This window comes from Panulirus ornatus, chromosome 39 (genome assembly GCF_036320965.1).
Source record: "Panulirus ornatus isolate Po-2019 chromosome 39, ASM3632096v1, whole genome shotgun sequence".
NCBI classification, from domain to species: domain Eukaryota; kingdom Metazoa; phylum Arthropoda; class Malacostraca; order Decapoda; family Palinuridae; genus Panulirus; species Panulirus ornatus.
The window spans coordinates 8,106,985-8,129,348 of NC_092262.1; the positions used below are offsets into that span (position 1 = coordinate 8,106,985).

At 38.2% G+C, this 22,364-nt stretch overlaps 1 protein-coding gene across 2 annotated transcripts; it reads right to left on the minus strand.

The window, feature by feature from the left end:
- Window positions 1-2,251: 2,251 nt before the first annotated feature.
- Window positions 2,252-21,291, minus strand: LOC139761094 (uncharacterized). Of its 2 annotated transcripts, none has more exons than XM_071684967.1 (6): window positions 21,158-21,291; window positions 11,903-12,100; window positions 11,167-11,359; window positions 10,033-10,970; window positions 8,079-8,262; window positions 2,252-4,487 (listed from the first exon to the last, which is right to left on the minus strand). In XM_071684967.1, the coding sequence occupies exons 2-6, from the start codon at window positions 12,068-12,070 to the stop codon at window positions 4,312-4,314; spliced, it is 1,659 nt and encodes a 552-aa protein (XP_071541068.1). In that variant the 5' UTR covers window positions 12,071-12,100; window positions 21,158-21,291; the 3' UTR covers window positions 2,252-4,311. The 2 variants fall into 2 exon arrangements, with proteins under 2 accessions (XP_071541068.1, XP_071541069.1); XM_071684968.1 differs by lacking the exon at window positions 21,158-21,291 and adding an exon at window positions 20,930-21,052.
- Between the last annotated feature and the right edge of the window lie 1,073 nt (window positions 21,292-22,364).

Genomic DNA, 22,364 nt, shown 5'->3' on the forward strand with positions numbered 1-22,364 from the left:
ATATGGTAAGCTTGAATTAGCTTAAAAGTTTGTAATGCTGAATATTAGGAAACAGTTCGTTAATGGACTAACAAAAGTACAAAAGTAACAACAGAACCTAAACAAATTTGGGGGGAAAAAAGTACATGTATGGGTCCCCATGTCCTAAACCTAATTACTGCAAGGTATCAGGCCAAATGACCTTCACGTTTGCCGAGTTCAGGATATTAATAATGCTTCATGCTGGTGCCAAACAGTTATATATTCTTTTAAGTAAGTGCACTCTTATCGAGATACAATTAAGTACTTCACTTACACATCATAATCGTTTTATTTATGTGATTAGGAGCAGACAATAACGACCATGTTTTTTGTTTTGAATTGAATGTTACACATTTGTAATTTAGAAAAAAAAGCATTATTATTTATTAGAATGGCCAATCCCAAATACCAGCAGTGTGGGTGTGCTGGTTGTTGATACAAGTGGCAACAAGTGCTGCAGACATGGAAAATCTCGAGAGGATGGACAACCACCACCATGGTTACTGGCAGGTTACCAAGGCCTCCAAGCAGCTTCAATTAAGACTTACCCTTGATTTGGGTTGGTCATCATGTCTTGTGTTTAGAGTTTAATAGTCAAAGAGACTCTGGATATTACCAGTGAATTCAATTCAGAGAATGTTCATAATGTGATGTGGTTAACACATAAAAACACTGAAACAGCATTCAATGTGACAAGGCAAACAATGACAATAGTCCAGCTAAGATGAATGATAAGAACCAACTCCCTGTATGTCACTGTTGAAGAAATTACTGACGAGACTTTCAAACAAGAAACGATACCGAGACAATCCAAGTCAGGAGACAAGATTTGAATAATCCAGTTGTGAAGTGATATCAGAACCACCAAAAAGTCACATGTCAACTAGGTAAACATGCCTGTTGACAGAATATTTAACAACTCTGCCAAAATATTTGTGTGGGGAAGCAACTCCTTTAGATGTAAATTTATGCATCAGGTTTTACACATCTTTTTCAAGACTGCATGCCTAGCCTAAGTGGTTGCCAAGATATCAAAGTACGATTTTTCCCATCAGTCAATCATCCTCCAACCATGCCTGTGACAGGCCATTCTCACGAGTTTTCCATGAAGGAAACAATGGATTTATGCTAGATTTTGAGGATCAAGCAATAGACAATGCTGAATTACTTGACAAAGATGATTTATCTTCAGATCATGTCGAGTTACTTTAAGAAAACCTACTCTTCTAGCACTAAGTTGACGAGGATGTTTCTGAAACGTGGTGGCAGTGTTGCCAGCACCTGTCTGACCTCAACAATAATGCATACGGCTGGTGTAGCCAATAAATTTACACACCTTTATGATTTGCCGTTATGTAAATTGTCAATGTATCACATTAGTCATAACAAAAAGAGGTTGAGCATATATAAAACAATAATAATCACTCATCAGTTTGTCAACAAGTAAATACACATTAAAACAAGCATAGCAGCAATTTACTCAACACTCAGACCTTATTACCACACATTTTAGCTTGTGCCAAAAAATTAAAAACTTTTACACAATATTGTTCATAGTTATGGATAACTAGTCCTGTAATTTTTCCCTGGTGTATGAATATCTCTGAAACTGTATGGTTAACTGGAATTCTTATACATGAAAAAACAAGATTAATGGGTTTGGAAAGAAAACAAACGAGGAGTTAAAAGTCTTAAAATCCTCAATGCCATCTACATCTAGGGTCATTACGTCGCAAATATCATGGCCAAAAACAAATACATAAGAAATCTCTTGTGCATATTTTCATACATTACTAAAAGTTTGCTATTTCTTACCTTAATTTTCCTTCTTGTAACCATTCAGTGACACAGCCTGTCCTAAACATGGTGACTAATTCTTCCAATTATTGTCCCATTGCTCTGACTTCTATTTCAAAAGAATTTGAATCTTGGTTCCTATTTCCTTCATCATCTGGAATGTTCAGTGTACTCTGCTTAACAGTATGGTGTTCACAAGGCAAGATCCACTGATGATATCCTTTCCTTTCTTACAAATGTCTGGTCATTCTCGCTAAGACTTGTGAAACCTTCTGACTTGAATGATTTAACTGTGTTGGTTTAGCTGATGTGGTAATCAAAGCCACTGGACTGGGTGGGTATAATTACAATTAATGGCTTACAAAACGCGGAAGGAGACATTAATAACAAAAATAAGCTGTAGTCATAACAGATATTAAAAACAAATACAGAATCTCTTGCAATCGTTTATTTATAAACCATAAAATATAGAATACGAAAGAAGTGTTCAACCTCTCACAGTGTATCTGCTTGGATGATGATATCTTTCATATTTTCACATGTATTACTAACATTATATTATCTATTTCTGCAATATGGACTACTTAAAAATCATATCACAGTGCAAGTGTAATTCAGTAGCCAAGTTTCGACATTATCATGATGCTATCCCTTCAACTTGCTCAAGTATGAAGCACTTCAGGCATAATACAGGACATATTTTTGTTGGAAACGTGAATCCTACAATATTAATATGACAAATATCATGTGTACTTACTGTATATATAGTCTTCACCCACTAATTATGCTGTCAATCCTACAATATTATCAAGACAAAACTCAAAGGTCAGAAATCAATAAGGAGAGTGAATTTCAAGACCTCTACAAACATGTCTAACAAGCACATAACCATCAACAATGTGACCTTCCTAACAAGTTCTTCCTTAATGTTTTTTGCTGCCATAAAATAGCTGACGAGTTATAAAATTAACCATTTAAAGGAAAATCTGTTTTTCAGCAACATGAACAATGCATCATGGTTCCCCAAGGGAAACCCATTACATTAACAAAACTCCTTTAAGGTACTGTTGAATAACAAGGATTCTTGTGTGAATACTATTTGTGTTTACTATGTGTGTTGTGTGGAAAGAGCTTTGTGTATGTGGGTGTGAAATTGCCAATTTATAATCATGTTTGTTCTTTATAGGGGGAGGAAGTTTTACACTCATGGGGCCCAACCATCTCTTATATCATACAACTTTTTAAATTTCTGTATGTCTCCAATCATGATGTACACATTCAGGATATTCCAGTGTTTGTGTGATTACCATTTGTGATTACTGTCCCTGTATTACGAGGAGGGAGTTTCATATGTGTGAACATGTGTGTGTATTTTTATACACATACAGCAAGGTCTCACATTAACAAAAATTTATATAAAAGATATTTTGTTAATGTGGCATGTTAACAATTTACATCAATATTTAGAAGTGTATTAATGTGGTCCCATCTGGAAAATACACTCACAGTGAATGTTTAGGGCAAGAATCTACAGCAAACTCAAACTCAGGCTGCAAATTGTACATAAAAAGTCAGCATGTTATTTTATATTGCAGCAGTTCACCTTCAGAATATGTATCGTCTATTCAATGCATTTTGACATGAAAAGCCTACACACAGAAATTTTAAGAGTTAACGAGGCATGCTTCACTGTGTGTTATCAGAATAAAATTTCCTGGATTATTCAGGGTCAAAAAATCATGAGACTTTCCTTAATACTGTGTCTTGTTTATTCAAAATGAGATCATGAAAAAAATTAGATTAAAAACGTCAATGACAAAATATGAAAATGTAGAACATTCATATTAGCATTAAGGTTCTCCCTCTGAAAATCTAAAAAGTAATGAGAAAGTACTTTAATTGTTCAATTAACTGTGATGATGTGGCAAGTCTCCAAGTGAAACGTATCTTAAATGTAAATGAATAAGTAAAAGTGTGTCTGTGCCTTTCTTAACTTCGGAAAATGCATATATTAGATTTTACTGTCAAAGATGGAACGAGACTTTGCCCGTGATCTTCACAAACCTTACATACTAATCATGCAAAAGTAAAGTCTTTCTAGCACATCTGGAATTGACCCTCAGTTTCCCTTGTTAGCTACATCAACACAGTATGGAGCTCCCATATTTAAGTGAAGTTTACATGACGTGCACTTGTACAATAAAAGTCAATGTTGCTATTTACAACACAAAAAATTAAAGCATTACATCTCATCAAACACTCTCAGAAGTTTTCCGTATATGTATTCATATCCTATCATTTTACACACTTGGCATGCAGAATTAATCCCAATACACTTGTAAAATTAAGGAAATAAATTCTTGTATGCAAAATACAATAAATTCACAACTACCATTAATTCATATACATACCAAGACATCTGAATCTTACAGTATACAATTGCTACCAATAAGAAGCTAAGGCCCCAATGAGAGGTCTAATGATAAATGCCACTTAGGCCCTGAAAGTACGAACAACACGAACAACATACTGGCGACAGACAGGGCATTCTGACATCTGCTTACCACACTGAGTACAGGCTACCATATGCCCACACTCTAATAAAACACAGTCAATTACACTATCCATGCAGATTTTGCACACCAGCTCTTCAGGCAGGCCATCCACATCTGAAATTAAAGATAAAATATGTTACATTTTTCATTTCTGTAATGAAAACAAGCGGTTAAAAAAGATACACCCAACATTCACACTATAAAAGACTTTTACCTACGGTTCAAGAAGAGAGGAAAGGAAATACCAAGAGGGTTCCTAAATGCAGTATTTCTTATTAGTACACAAAGGTACATTATAGTACTAAAGGAGAAGAGTGTAAATATCATGCCTATCTTTAAGGAGTATGGGAAACTGTGCCAGTCTCTCTACTGAGTCCAGCCTGTAAATCACTGGAAAAGATAACTGGACTGCAATGGATGACTATTTGCAATGGAGACACTATACAAGTGGAAGAAAACAAAGATTAATGGAAAAAAGGCCATGCATAACAATCCTTTAAGAATTTTAAAAGTGAGATCTGTTTTAGAAAATAAACAGGAAGGGGAGACTGCGCATTCCTGGACTGTGAGAAAGCATTTTACCCCATGCCATAAGGGAGGTTGGTAAAACAACTGAAGCTTCAGGGAGAAATATAAACATGAAGCAGCAACCTTTAACAAGGTTGGTGGCATAAAATCTAAATGAAATGAAGGGAATTTTAGTGAAATGTAAACAAACTGAGTGATTTCCATATAAAATATCAATAATAAAATAAGACTGGGGTGTCTAAATGTGTGTGGATGTAAGCAAGATGAGAAAAAAGGAGAGAGGAAGATGAGGAAAGGAACCTGGATGTTTTAGCTCTTGAGTGAATTGAAGCTCAAGGGTAAAGGGGAAGAGTGGTTTGGGAATGTTTTGGGAGTAAAGTCAGGGGTTGGTGACAGGCCAACAGCAAGGGAAGGAGTAGAACTACTCCTGAAACAGGAGTTGTGGGAGTATGTGGTAGAGTGTAAGAGAGTAAACTCTACATTGATATGGGTAAAACTGAAAGTGGATGGAGAGAGATGGGTGATTATTGGTGCCTCTGCACCTGGTCATGAGAAGAAAAGTCATGAGAGCCAAGTGTTTTGGAAGCAACCGAGTGAGTGTGTTAGCAGTTTTGATGCACGAGACCGGGTTATAGTGATGGGCGATTTGAATGCAAAGGTGAGTAATGTGGCAGTTGAGGGAATAATTGGTGTACATGGGATGTTCAGTGTTGTAAATGGAAATGGTGAAGAGGTTGTAGATTTGTGTGCTGAAAAAGGACTCGTGACAGGGAATACCGGGTTTAAAAAGAGAAATATACACAAGTATACGTATGTGAGTAGGAGAGATGGCCAGACAGCATTATTGGGTTACGTGTTGATTGATAGATGTGTGAAAGAGAGACTTTTGGATGCTAATGTGCTGAGAGGTGCAACTGGAGGGATGTCTGATCATTATCATGTGAAGACGAAGGTGAAGATTTGCAGACGTTTTCAGAAAAGAAGAGAGAATGTTGGGGTGAAAAGAGTGGTGAGAGTAAATGAGCCTGGGAAGGAGACTTGTGTGAGGAAGTACCAGGAGAGACTGAGTGCAGAATGGAAAAAGGCGAGAGCAAAGGACGTACGGGGAGTGGGCGAGGAATGGGATGTATCTAGGAAAGCAGTAAAGGTTTGCGCAAAAGATGCTTGTGGCATGAGAAGCATGTGAGGTGGGCAGATTACAAAGGGTAGTGAGTGGTGGGATGAAGTAAGATTATTAGTGAAAGAGAAGAGAGAGGCATTTGGATGATTTCTGCAAGGAAATAGTGCAAATGACTGGGAGATGTATAAAAGAAAGAGGTAGGAGGTCAAGAGAAAAGTGCAAGAGGTGAAAAAGAGGGCAAATGATAGTTGGGATGACAGAGTATCATTAAATTTTAGGGAGAATAAAAAGACGTTTTGGAAGGAGGTAAAGTGCATAAGACGAGATAAAATGGGAACATCGGTGAAGGGGGCTAATAGGAAAGTAATAACAAGTAGTGGTGATGTGAGAAGGAGATAGAGTGAGTATTTTGTTGAGTGAGTATTTTGAAGGTTTGTTGAATGTGTTAGATGACAGAGTGGTAGATAAAGGGTGTTTTGGTCAAGGTGGTGTGCGAAGTGAGAGGGTCAGGGGGAATAGTTTGGTAAACATAGAAGAGGTAGTGAAAGCTTTGCGGAAGATGAAACCCGGCAAGGCGGCAGGTTTGGATGGTATTGCAGTGGAATCTATTAAAAAAGGGGGGTGACTGTGTTGTTGACTGGTTGGTGAGGATATTCAATGTATGTATGGCTCATGGTGAAGTGCCTAAGGATTGGCAGAATGCATGCATAGTGCCATTGTACAAAGGCAAAGGGGATAAAGATGAGTGTTCAAATTACAGAAGTACAAGTTTGTTGAGTATTCCTGGGAAATTATAAGGAAGGGTACTGACTGAGAGGGTGAAGGCATGTACATAGCATCAGACTGATAGCGTTGAAGAATGTGTGGAAGGTGAGAACATTATCTCAGAAAGTAAAAATGGGTATGTTTGAAGGAATAGTGGTTCCAACAGTGTTTATGGTTGCGAGGTGTGGGCTACAGATAGGGTTGTGCAGAGGAGGGTGGATGTGTTGGAGATGAGATGTCTGAGGACAATATGTGGTGTGAGTTGGTTTGATCGAGTTAGTAGTGAAAGGGTAAGAGAGATGTGTGGTAATAAAAAGTGTTTTTGAGAGAGCAGAAGGTGTACTGAAATGGTTTGGTCACATGGAGAGAATGAGTGAGGCAAGATTGAGAAAGAGGATATATGTGTCAGAGGTGGAGGGAACAAGAAGTGGGAGACGAAATTGGAGGTGGAAGGATGGAGTGAAAAAGACTTTGAGCAATCAGGGCCTGAACATGCAGGAGGGTGAAAGGCGTGCAAGGAATAGAGTGAATTGGAACAATGTGGTATACCGGGGTCGACGTGCTGTCAATGGATTGAACCAGAGCGTGTGAAGTGTCTGGGGTAAACCATGGAAAGTTTTGTGGGGCCTGGATGTGGAAAGGGAGCTGTGGTTTCGGTGTATTACACATGATAGCTAGAGACTGAGTGTGAACAAATGTGGCCTTTGTTGTCTTTTCTTAGCACTACCTCGCATGTGTGTGGGGGGAGAGGTTGGGGTGCCATTTTATGTGTGGCTTGGTGGTGACGGGAATAAATAAAGGCAGCAAGTATGAATTATGTACATGTGTATATATGTATAAGTCTGTGTATGTATATATATATGTATCCATTAAAATGTATAGGTATGTATGTGTGTGTGGATGTGTATGTATATACATGTGTAAGTGGGTGGGTATGGCCATTCTTTTGTCTGTTTCCATGCGCTACCATGCTGATGCGGGAGACAGCGACAAAGTATATTTAAATAAATATGATAAAAAAAGAGTACGGTTAGAGTACTTGAAGTATGTCACACTGCTGTTATTCGGGCTTATCTCAATCCCTACAGCTTTCCTGAAAAACTGTGTCCCTGCATAAATAAGCTAATGGAGCATGGAGCTGTGTGCTTGCATATCCACTATAGCATGGTTGGTCAAGAATCTATTAAGTTCCCGTTCATCTCTATTCAAAGCATTCTAAGCTCTCTGGTGGTATAAAAAAAATTGCCTCAAATGGGAAACAACAGTGTTTAAAACTTAATCCTACTACTCACCTTGACGAGAGTTCTGATAATCTCGCCACAGCAGCTCAATCTTGTTCAAAAGTTCAGACTTTTCTCTCACCCCTGAGTAACTGACCCGGTGCAATGCCAAAATTTCCTTACACTGACGAACACTCAAACGGTGGATATCTTCCTCTGATTTCAAATCTCCAAGGGGTATAATACTATGGCCAACCTGTGGGTAAATAACTTCTTGTTTACTTTCAGGCAGATTTACTTATAAGAAAATAACTAACACATAAACAGCACGATAAATTGAAAAAACATTTGGGTATGCAGTTTCCTTTGTTAGAAATACTTCAAATATAAAAAAGAAACAATTACTTATATCAGCCTTCTGATTTCGCTCAATAAATCTTGTAACGAGAATTTGTTCACAAATAACTTAATTCCCTACCTTTGGTAACAAACATATTTACTTCATGAACAAAACGCAAGTGCCTCTTCTGAAAAAGGATACCTATGCAAAAATGACTATAAAGCATAAAATAAAGAAAAATACATTTATTGTAATCCTCATTTTACCAGGAAGCACATACAGTTTAACACAGACATAAATAGATACACAAGTATACTTGCACATATATATACATATTTCAACTTGATTGCCGTTTCCCGTGTTAACGAGGTAGTGTCAGAAGCAGACAAAGAAAGGAAACATCCACCCATATCCATTCTCTAGCTGTCATATCTACTGCACCGAAACTACAACTCCCTATCCACAACTAAGCCCCACAGAACTTTCCACAGTTTACCCTGGACGCTTCATATGCTTTGGTTTAGTCCATTGCCAGCACTTCAACCCCATCATGCCATATCATTCCAATTCACTCTATTCTGAGCATACCTCTCACCCTCCAGTATGTCAAGGCCCCATTGGCTCAAAATCCTTTTCACTTCATCCTTCCATCTCCAATTTGGTTTCCCGATCTCCTCGTTCCCTCCACTTCTAACACATATACACGCTTTGTAAACCTTTCCTATGTAATTCTCTCCACATGTCTAAACCATTCTAGCACATCCTCTCCTGCTCTCTCAGCAAGAGAGACCAATGGTGAGAAGAGATGTGGTTGAGGGGAACAAACTTTTTCGGCAAACACAACATGGTGAGCACTAAGTGCTACCCCAATCATCACAGCAAAATTTTGTCATAGGTACTCATAGGCAGGGAAAAACTAATTAATCTTTCTCTTCATTCAATATCCCACCTTTTGCATTCCACACATCTCCTCTGCACACTAAAGCTGGAGATGATTATGGGATGCAAGTGCGAGATAAAAACATGAGAAAGGGTGTATATACTTCACATATCAGCAAATTGGTAATTCACCAAGAAATAAATCTGACATCTGGCGGTGGTGCTGACAGAAGAACTGGCAGCAAAACAGAGGGGCAGTGATGCATTCAAATAATCAAGCCCAGGTGACAACTCAGTAACAAATCCTTATGCCAATGAGTTCATTGCCATATCCATCTATCTACCTATCCGTTTAAGAATTACCTTGAATGTGATGAACGGTTGCAACTGATGAACAAGGTCTTCAAGTGTCTATGTTCTTTCCCTTACTACCAGTTTTATTGTCTTTTCTGGAAAACTAATTGGGTCCTTGAGACCAAATATGTGGAAATCATGTATAGTGCATGTTAGCATAATGTGAGCAACAACCCAAAGGGAGGCCTTTGGAATTATGGTCTGTTGTGTATCCATGTAATAAAATATCGCAAAATGACTATCAAATTCTCTTGGTGATACGCTGGAAGATCAAGCATGTGGCACACCTATGTAATCCTTCTTCAAGAATTTCTGATGACATATTCAAGTCACTGCTGTGGGTTCTGAAGAGAATATTGAAATCATGGTCGACTTAAGTGAATCAAATTTGTGTACCATATTTAGCCCAGTCTACCCTAAACCTAATTTTTAAAAGAGCAAAACCACACTTACAGATTTGCTAGGTTCCGGTGAAGATGCTGCTGAAGCTGGTGTTGATGAAGATGCGGATGATGAAGTGGCAGTAACAGGATGCAGCTCCTCATCAGGTGGTGAAACTAAAGGAGAACTGGACATAGCATCTGCTGTTGTCACCATAGGATTGCCTCTTGCAGGATCATTAAAAGAGTTACTTCTCTCACGTGATACTTCTGCCTCATTAATTGGCAAAGGCTCCCCTTGAGGACCAATAACTATCCACTCACCAGACCCCTCCATCATCATGGTATCTGGCATGTGGCCAACACCAGATGCATTAACATCCTCAAAGCTATCCTGACGTGAAGTATCTGGATTAAGGGTACACGTCATAGGATGACTAGATGCACCATTATGGCAAGATTCTAAACTACAGCAAGAAGTTGTACAGTCTTCACTCTGACAACGAGAACAGTCTTCATCTGCACTTTCTGAATAACCCTCAGCACTGATGGGAGAAGTGCTACTGGCTCTCAATTGGCTGTCAGCTTGTCTCTCTGATGCAAAAACCCTGATTCCCAAGTCAGTTTCTGGATCATAATCACTAGAGTCTGGAGAGAGAGGCTGACTTGGCCTGACCCTTATACTATCCACTGCTCTTACCCGTATGCTTCCCATGCTATTTGCATCATTGCCTGTTGTGCTACTAGGCCTGACCCTTATACTATCCACTGGTCTTATCCGTATGCTTCCCATGCTATCTGCATCATTGCCTGTTGTGCTACTAGGCCTGACCCTAATACCATCATCTCGAGTGGTGGTGGAGTGCACCACAGGCTTATAATTGGTTTGTACTGGTGCATTTGCAGTGCTATTTCCACCATTTATGGTCGTACTTCGTCTGGTCACAGAACCTGTCCTTCGATGTTGGTTACTTATGTGACGGGTAACCAAATCAATCAAGTCACGTTTTTCTGGAAGAAAAATATGGGATCTGTGAATGGTAACTTACATTTAAAGGAACTAATCATTAAGTCTGAGTAAAAATATTAGGAAAGGGTATCTTCATCTACAAAGTTAAAGCAGTCAAGTCAATGGCATTATCTAAAATTAATAAAGAATATCTTTACACAAAATCTAATCATCTGTTAACACAGTACATTAACCAACCTGTGCATGCAGCAGTATTGATATGCTGCGAGTGTAAGAACTGTCTCAAGTCTTTAACCCTGAGAGCTGTCACTTCCGATATATCCAAGGGCCACCGGGTCAACACAAGACATTTATTGCAAATCCGCAGTCCACCAATGCCACGCTTTATACATGCTCCACAGAAAAATAGTCCACAAAAGCCACAAAGCCTCTGAAACATAACTCATACATTACAAATGTACATCACAAAACAAAACTGTACCCTTATCATTTCTGAATATGGTAATTGAAAGAGTAATCTCATTTACAACCCTCAATCATACAATCCTTATCAAACCCAAATACTAAGCTATGCTACAAACAGTAATGTCAAATATAATGACATATTATCTATGATGAAAAACATAAAAATCATACAATCATACAATCCTAATCAAACCCAAATACTAAGCTATGCTACAAACAGTAATGCCAAATATAATGATATATCATCTATGATGAAAAACATAAAAAAATTTTGATTTCAACCAAGACATTGGATGGCCAATTTAACCCGAGAGATAATTTGTTTCACATTATCACCAACAATTGCAGTTTTGAATATGAAAAATATATCTTAAGAACTGAAGAACTCATGTGAACTCTCAATAAAATGCAGTACTTCAAAAGAAACCTGAAGCTACAGGTGCAATGCAAGGCAGTATACCTCTTCATAATTTCTGTGCATCCTAAAACTGAGGAAATTTACACTTACTCGCCTCTTGAGGAGTGAAAACTTGGCACTGCACTGGTCACAATCAGCCATCTGTGTGGTTGAAGTGGCTCTAGATGATGTATTTGGAGCCACTTTTGGGGAGCACCTCCAAGCTTCACTGCACCACCAAGACACAGGCCCTCCGCAGCCACCACCTCCCCCCAGCATCACTTGTCCTTACAATCACCGAAGCATTGCCTGTGTGTTAAAATAAAGAAAAATCCAGCTTCTAAGTAGACATAAGCCTCCAATGTACTAATTCTCTATATACGGAATGATGTAGGGTGTTTTTGATCGAATTGTCAGATTACATAATTCTTCACCTACACAGAAAAAAAAAGATGATATGAGCTTTTAAAACATGAAGGCTTACAGAAAACATACAAATATAACACTTCTTTAAGCTTCTTTCTGTAAATACTGATGAATCAACACAAATTATTTTTCCCAATCCTACAACACTTTAAAACATCTTCCTTTATTGTATATTCGTGAATATACTATAGATACAAATGCCTGCCAAGTATTTGTGCATGATGCTATCTATAAGCAATCTCTCGTACACCATAAACAACAGTTGACTTGTCACATGACAAATGTTCCTCTAAATCTCGCCCAAAGTATTTTTAGGGTTTTCCTATATCACTAACATGCAGATTAAATGCTTAAAAATTGAGTGGTCTCTCATATAAGGAAAGTTAGCTGTGCTATCTTTGTCCTCTAATATTGAAATAGATTTGATCCATAACATGACACGAGAGTCATACCTAAAGGATTTATGCTAGGTTTTCCATATACTTGGCTTAACAAAGATTTTTAAAAGGCATCAATGTAACGCCATGTATATTAGTCACAAAGAAATACTTTACAGCACTATTATAGAAACTAGGATCTTACAGCACCATAATTGTAACAAGGAACTTTCTGTTCATGAACCAATAATGAAGCATAAAGGATTGGCATATTTCAATCAATATATCCTCCCACCAAAACGTGGGAAACAGGAGAACAAAAGTGTTATCTTATATATATCTTAGATATCTGGGAGTGGATCTGGCAGCGGATGGAACCATGGAAGCGGAAGTGGATCATAGGGTGGGTGAGGGGGCGAAAATTCTGGGGGCCTTGAAGAATGTGTGGAAGTCGAGAACATTATCTCGGAAAGCAAAAATGGGTATGTTTGAAGGAATAGTGGTTCCAACAATGTTGTATGGTTGCGAGGCGTGGGCTATGGATAGAGTTGTGCGCAGGAGGATGGATGTGCTGGAAATGAGATGTTTGAGGACAATGTGTGGTGTGAGGTGGTTTGATCGAGTAAGTAACGTAAGGGTAAGAGAGATGTGTGGAAATAAAAAGAGCGTGGTTGAGAGAGCAGAAGAGGGTGTTTTGAAATGGTTTGGGCACATGGAGAGAATGAGTGAGGAAAGATTGACCAAGAGGATATATGTGTCGGAGGTGGAGGGAACGAGGAGAAGAGGGAGACCAAATTGGAGGTGGAAAGATGGAGTGAAAAGGATTTTGTGTGATCGGGGCCTGAACATGCAGGAGGGTGAAAGGAGGGCAAGGAATAGAGTGAATTGGAGCGATGTGGTATACAGGGGTTGACGTGCTGTCAGTGGATTGAATCAAGGCATGTGAAGCGTCTGGGGTAAACCATGGAAAGCTGTGTAGGTATGTATATTTGCGTGTGTGGACGTGTGTATGTACATGTGTATGGGGGGGGTTGGGCCATTTCTTTCGTCTGTTTCCTTGCGCTACCTCGCAAACGCGGGAGACAGCGACGAGGTAAAAAAAAAAAAAAATATATATATATATATATATATATATATATATATATATATATATATGTATATATATATATATAATTTTTTTTTTTTTTTTTTTTTTATATATATATATATATATATATATCCTTGGGGATAGGGGAGAAAGAATACTTTCCACGTATTCCCTGCGTGTCGTAGAAGGCGACTAAAAGGGGAGGGAGCGGGGGGCTGGAAATCCTCCCCTCGTTTTTTTTTAATTTTCCAAAAAGAGGAACAGAGAACTGGGCCAGGTGAGGGTATTCCCTCAAGGGCCCAGTCCTCTGTTCTTAACGCTACCTCACTAATGCGGGAAATGGCGAATAGTTTGAAAAAAAAAATTATATATATATATATAAGTTGTTAGAAGCAGTGAAAAGTTTCTATCGAGGACGTAAGGCATGTGTACGTGTAGGAAGAGAGGAAAGTGATTGGTTCTCAGTGAATGTAGGGTTGCAGCAGGGGTGTGTGATGTCTCCATGGTTGTTTAATTTGTTTATGGATGGGGTTGTTAGGGAGGTGAATGCAAGAGTTTTGGAAAAAGGGGCAAGTATGAAGTCTGTTGGGGATGAGAGAGCTTGGGAAGTGAGTCAGTTGTTGTTCGCTGATGATACAGCGCTGGTGACTGATTCATGTGAGAAACTGCAAAAGCTGGTGACTGAGTTTGGTAAAGTGTGTGAAAGAAGAAAGTTAAGAGTAAATGTGAATAAGAGCAAGGTTATTAGGTACAGTAGGGTTGAGGGTCACACGCACACACACACACACATATAAATGTGAATAAGAGCAAGGTTATTAGGTACAGTAGGGTTGAGGGTCAAGTCAATTGGGAGGTAAGTTTGAATGGAGAAAAACTGGAGAAAGTAAAGTGTTTTAGATATCTGGGAGTGGATCTGGCAGTGGATGGAACCATGGAAGCGGAAGTGAATCATAGGGTGGGGGAGGGGGCGAAAATCCTGGGAGCCTTGAAGAGTGTGTGGAAGTCGAGAACATTATCTCCGATAGCAAAAATGGCTATGTTTGAAGGAATAGTGGTTCCAACAATGTAGTATAGTTGCAAGGCGCGGGCTATGGATAGAGTTGTGCGCAGGAGGGTGGATGTGCTGGAAATGAGATGTTTGAGGACAATATGTGGCGTGAGGTGGTTTGATCGAGTAAGTAATGTAAGGGTAAGAGAGATGTGTGGAAATAAAAAGAGCGTGGTTGAGAGAGCAGAAGAGGGTGTTTTGAAATGGTTTGGGCACATGGAGAGAATGAGTGAGGAAAGATTGACAAAGAGGATATATGTGTTGGAGGTGGAGGGAACTAGAAGTGGGAGACCAAATTGGAGGTGGAAAGATGAAGTGAAAAAAATTTTGAGTGATCGGGGCCTGAACATGCAGGAGGGTGAAAGGCAGGCAAGGAATAGGGTGAATTGGATTGATGTGGTATACCGGGGTCAATGTGCTGTCAATGGATTGAATCAGGGCATGTGAAGCATCTGGGGTAAACCACGGAAAGTTCTGTGGGGCCTGGATGTGGAAAGGGAGCTGTGGTTTCGGGCATTATTGCATGACAGCTAGAGACTGAGTGTGAACGAATGGGGCCTTTGTTGTCTTTTCCTAGCGCTACCTCGCACACATGAGGGGGGAGGGGATGTTATTCCATGTGTGGCGGGGTGGCGATGGGGGTGAGTAGGGGCAGACAGTGTGAATTGTGTGCATGTGTGTATATGTGTGTGTCTGTGTGTGTATATGTGTGTGTACGTTGGGGTGTGTGGGTGTGTATGTTTGCGCGTGTGGACGTGTGTGTGGGGGTGGGTTGGGCCATTTCTTTCGTCTGTTTCCTTGCACTACCTTGCAGGCGCGGGAGACAGGAATATATATATATATATATATATATATATATATATATATATATATATATATATATATATATATATATATATTCCCTTTGAGGGAATATCCTCACTTGGCCCCTTTCTCTGTTCCTTCTTTTGGAAAATTTGAAATGATAGGGGAGGATTTCCAGCCCCCCACTCCCTTCCTTTTCAGTTGCCTTCTACAACATGCAAGGAATACATGGGAAGTATTCTTTCTCCCCTATCCCCGATTTCTTTGTAAAATCTATAATATGCTCTGATAAAAACCAATTTTCATGTTTTTATGTATCCCCAGGGTAAGAACCTACTGTGTGAGGTACTACACGCACAGGGAAAGGCAATGCATCTTTTTTGAGGAACTGACCTAGCATTAGCAAAATGATTAGAGAGGCTTTTCTTCCCATGTGTGTATCACAGAGGAACATTTTACACTCTATTCTGTGCTGTAGAAGGAGGGAGCTGTACACACACAAGGCTCTAGTTCTTAAAACTTCCTTTGGTATCACGCACTTTTAATAACTAACCTATATGCATTTGGATTTTCCTTCTTAGCCTGTTCCAAATATGGTATCAAGAACTTGTTACTATTGAAATACTTCTTCAGATCTTTTTGAACTTGCTTCTAACAAGCTTTCCTAATATGTTCTCTTGATAACCTAGCATTTCTACTTTTGGAGAAATGCCAAATACTAACTTCATTAAATGTGTTCAGACACATGTACAATTTTCTATTATCTTCCCTCTTCCTTCTCTCTTCCATTTGGCGTAATTCTATGGCTGCCTGTCTCTACCTCTAGCTTAATCCCCATCCTTCTGGCACAAATTTTGTTATCTGCCTCTGGACCCTTTCCAACAGATCAATGAATCCCCACAAGCAAATGACTCAACTGTTGCTGATATTCTAAACTGGGTTAAATATATGCTATGGTGTTTTTCTAAACATCTCTAATTCTGATACTAAGCAACCAACATTTTGCATCCTTGACAAACGTCCTTGTAAATCAGTTGTCATTTCTAAATGCTAATGCACTGGTGGTAGAATTTAGAAGCGGACGACAGAGCTTAAGAGAAGTTGTGCAAGGAAAAAGATGAGTAAATTAAAAAAATAAGTAGTGAGAGGATGAGATACAGAAGGGGCGAGAGGATGGTCTGAGCTTAAAGGAGGATTTCTTTACATATCTAAGAGTGGAATTAGTTGCATTTGGAACAATGGGGACTGTAGCGAGTCATAGGATGGAAGATGGTGTTAAGGTCCTCGGTGCATTAAGGAGTGCATGGAAGGAGAGGTCAGGGTTCATAATGGGAGAGATGGGTATGTTTGAAGGTGTACTGAAAGAGGCTTTGGAGTATCAGGGCATGAACATTCAGAAGTTGTCTTATAATCAAAGGAGGAAAAGGCTTGCACTTTCATAAAATGAGCTTCTTAGTCTCTTCTACTGGTTAAGGCACAGTCTCGATGTTGCACGAGCCCCACGAAAGAGGTCCACAGGGGTTATGATATTGAATTATTTAGCATAAATAGGCTTTGCTGACCGATACATTCATCAATCTTGTCATATGTATATGATCCATCATGTGAAGGTATCCACAGAAATCTAACCATGCGTCAATCTGTCCAGGCTTCAGGAAGATCCACTCATACTTCTCTTATGATCCTACAACATTAAGTGAGAAGGGATGAAAACATTGAAGTTCACTCCACAAGTCAGAAATAACCAAACAAGTGTTAAATGATAAAATATCCACCTGCACCTGCAATTCCCATTTGCCTACATTCTGCAATATTTTCCTAATATTGCAGTTTATGGCAAAATCCTCTTGTGTTCTACATAAATGCTGACACTGCAAGATCATCCAATTTTGCCTAGATGATTAATGGGGAGTAAAAGAGTATGCAATTCTACGATCTATGGGGAGTGCAAACACCTGCATCAGTACTTTTCAGTCACCTTCCTTATTTCAATTCCTGTATGGATTATTTTCAATTACAAAGGAGAGATGTGCCTTGAACCAATATTCAAGTGAGGTTTACTTAAGAAACAGTTTCACTGGGAGCACTAAGGATTCATTATAATTTGCTAATGAACTATTGAAAACTCATCATAAAAAAATACCAAAAAAAATCTGTGACGATGGATTTCATTTCAACAATAATACAACAGAGTTTAAGATCTAATCTCATACTGACTACTACAAGTATTTTCAAAGCATATGGCTTTATTTAGAACTATATGGAAAAAGTTTTTCCCTTATCTCACCAAAATTCTAAGTCCCAAGCAATTGCAAAAATTATGAAAATTATGATAAGATTATTTAGACGCGTCTGTAAAAAACAATAAAATAAAATACCATGAAGTTTGGGCGGGATGTTGAGCAATGCAAAAGGACCTTACCATTGCAAACCTTAAGGCACCACCACAAAATCATGGCAATATATGTAGCGAATGTAACTTAGAATCTAAACCCATCTGCTTTTTTAACTCAATAAAAATTGGTACCTATTTGAAGTACAATCATACAATAGGAAGACAAGTTAGGGGATTACCATTCAGATATAAACCCACGAAAATTTGTTGAAGTCATGAAGAATGAAATGGTTGCAATCCTTCACACAGAAAGAAAAAAGTCCCCTAAAATGGTAGATAATGAAGTTAAGAGAATCATAAGTACAAGTCTTTGACAGCTTTGCATAAAATCTAATTACAGTCCACCTACTACTGTGCTGGAAAATCTAGGTTTATAATATGGCGGGAGACAGCGGTTATGTATAATAACAAATAGACAGACTTGTATATATATGGAGTCAAGGTCAATAATGGATAAATATACTTAAGGTGAAGCATAAAATGACAAAACTTCCACAAATACAGTTGGGGTCATACATGCTATACAGGTGAAGCTTCCACTATGAAGAAGCCTTATGACTTCTGTTGCCTTGCCAACAGCTTAGGTCAAGTCCAAAACCAGTGTGAAGGTTAAGAGATCCGAGAAACCACAGTAAAATCTTAAGCTAGAGAAAAATCACACACACATCTGTTGAGCTAGAGCAAAAATACCTTCATGTACAGAAGTGGCATGGTATTTCACAGGTGGACTAGATGAATGTGTACATTAAATAACGTTAAGACATTCATACTCCCTACAAAGGAATCTCTGCTTTATTCTATGTCATAAACTATTTTAATGAGAGTGATTAAAGAAGTACAATTGTCCTGTATCTCAGAATGTTAAAGCATATAGCATTCTTCTCATTATGTACTAAGCATTCTATAACATAATAAGCAATACAACAAACATACAATATTTCAAATACATTATGCTACAAGTAATTAGTTCCCTAATCCTTTGTTTTCTCTCACCCTCACATCTTCCAGTTATCATATTTTTCAGCACTGCAACTTTTTAAATTACTACATATAACAAATTCAATTTTAGAAAGAGAAACGGTTTATGGAACTGGAGATTACGAACTATAAGTTGGTTCCAAACTCCTCAGAAAGTAAAAATGAGAGAAAGTCTGAACAGGAACATAACCAAACAGTTAATCAGTCTAATCTACATTTCTCAGGACTGATATATCATCCTTATCTGATAACACCACACTACAACTTCACGATTAATACGGTCCCTAAAACTACTTATGTAAAATAAAACAGTAACTTAATACTCAACAAATACAAAGAAACCATTAATCATACATGAATATACTCAGTAATTTTCCAAACTTATCAAAAGCACAGGACTCGAACATTTTTATTTTTCAAATACACGAAAGGAGAGTGATCCTAAATCCTAAGCAGAGATTGCTTACACACAAGAGGAAAAAAATTAACATTTACCAATGAAATTAAAGGGCATGCTGTAATATCATTTATGGAATAAAACTGAAAAAACTATAAATTATAAATTAACAAAGTCTTAAATTCTTTCTTAAAGGACTTGATATCAAGGATACTCAATACATATCAGTTACCGACATCCAAATCAATCCTCCCTACCCGTTCATGTTGTTATCCTCTCTGTATTTGAATTTCCCCTCAATTTCAGTTCTGTTCTTTCTCAAGCAATCATAGCAAGTACATGTACATACATGAGAGGATATCTATAACATGGGGTCAAACCTATTAACCTAGATGTACTATCAACATGTCAGTGCTTTTTCCTATAACTTGCTTTATGTTTTTAATGTCAACCAGCAATTGTTCAGCAAAATGCAGAATGGAACCCCTGCAATCTTCTTGGTAACACAGTAAAATCACAAAACTGAATCATCGTCCAATAAAACCAATATTTTCTTTTCATCATTTTACGTGTAAATACAGTATATAATCGAAGCACCACATGCCCTACAATGCAAACTTTCATCAAGTGTTGTGAACTAGAATAGTGTTGTCTTCATAATAAAGTAGTACAACTCTTATTTCGATCTTACAAATCTTACAAATGATAAAGCCACGAGTGAGGATGATTATGATCATCATGAAAAATTTGGGAAAAGTAAAAAACTAACAGAAATTAACATAACCTTTGAAAACCTCACCTAACTTAGGAACGAGATATGATAAATTTTCTTCTTACGGTCACAATATACCATAAAAATTGTCATCTTACTTCCACCATACTGGTTGAATGAAATGGTCAGCAAGGTCAGCAAATAGATCTAACAACAATGATACCACCAAAACAGCACAAATTCTTATATAAAATATTGAAGTTAATGTAAATCTAGTTTGAGAAAGTTACACGTTTTCATGAATTGTGCTGTTTTCTCTAGACGTTTCGCTTTAACTCGACATTTTCCCTCATCATCAAACCCTTCGCACTATATTTTTCATCTGATAAAATACAAAACTCCAAATTGCACTTCAATTCTACATAAAAGAAGTCTATTCAAACGAGTTTCTTCCAAATCCATACTTTAATACTGTGGTGCCCCTAAACAGGAACTTCACATAATTTAAATGGAACTTCAGTTACTTCGAGTGGCTCCCAAGTCAAAATCAGCAGCTTTCCTGATATGGTCTGTCCATTACACAACCAAACTACAATAAAATAACTCAATAACCAATGCTCACTTACGTATTAGTTTAGCTTGATAATTAATACATCTTTAAACGTAGGCAAAATAGTGTTTCAATTGGAAAGGTCTGGGATACAAGTTCATAAAACTCACTCTACAGACCAAATTCGACCTTATGTCTTAATTAGATGGGGGCAACAGTATGATATACATTTTAGTGATACTCATTTACCACGAAGAGTCTCTTAGAACATCACAGTTGAGTACAAACGCTCGTTAATACACTACATAACCTGACATGGCGTGAGGTTTGACCTCTGACAACCAATTCTGTAGTTAGTGCTCACCAAATAGGAGGAGAGGAGGAGTGATGCCTGGGGCAATACTGGAATGAAACAAGAGCAAAGACGTCACTCATGTGTCTGACTCAGCCTCGCAGACTGTCAGCTGAGTCAGACTTCTCCTTTCCTCCCACCTCCTCCCGTCCCTTAATCACGCTGTTTATTCCTTCTATTTCCCTTGAATAAACTAACTATGGCTCCTATTTAACTTGGGACGGTATATTCTTCACTCACCTGTATGACAGGGAGGTCCAGAGACACGCTGGGATGGAGGAAAAAGGGGATGAAAGGTTTTGTGGTGACGACTTGTCATCCAATGTTGTTTCTTCCCCCAAGATAATGACCATCGGCCACGCCATCTGTAGGCGCCTCCCTCAACTACCCAAACCCCATAACAACCCTCCACTCATTTCCTCATTACACTCCTCTTTTACGCTCTTCTCACATATTCAATTACCTTAAGACATGGTTGATAATAACCCTTAACCTATACTATCGTATGTATAGTGAATAATAAGGTAACTCTTTGGTAAACGAGTTGTTTACATTGAGGTCATTGTAATGGTGGTAGGTAACGAGTCAATAATGGTTGTTAAGATATCATGAAGGTTAATTTACCATTTCGAAGTTATTAATGGCATTCAAGTGGTTTATTAGATTAGGGAGTGGTTGGGTCTCCCTGCAAGTCATCCTCTGTGAATCATCAACCATAGATTCTATATATAGGCTTTCTATTCTTAAAGTTTTCTGTAGAGGTATATATATATATATATATATATATATATATATATATATATATATATATATATATATATATATATATTCCAAAAGTTCTTTGCATAGTTTTAAGTCTCTAAATTCTTCCAGTCTACCCCATTCATGGACCATACACACAGTAGGGGTGTATATAGCCTTAATCACCATCTCTAACACCTTTAATGGTTAAGGTTGGCGGCTTTAATTGGTAGTTGAGAGGCCTAAACAACCAAGCCAATTATCTATTTCTCCCCTTATTTCAAAGACCTGCAAAGTTACTTGCACAGACTGAACCAAACGAAGGGTTACAGACATGGAAAACATGTCTCTCCTTTATTTCTGTGATATTGTTGCTACCCCGTCATTATTTCTATCATATATTGCATTTCTCACGTCACAAACTCTCATTGGAGGACTAATTACTTTGCCAATAATCTCAGAAACTTCTTTTGACGTTAATTTTCCCCCTGTATGATTCCATCATGTGAATGAATAGTTCTAAAAAAAAAGAAATTTAGGTTATCTCACACGAGACCTGACCTCTCTCTCACACAGCCCTGTTGCCATGTAACCAACTGACCTATTTATTGTTTATTTCTCTTGTACCTTCACTTATCATGACCAGTCTTTCAACCTGCTCTTTCACTGCTAACTATTCATAGTCTGTGTGGCAATTCTCTACCCT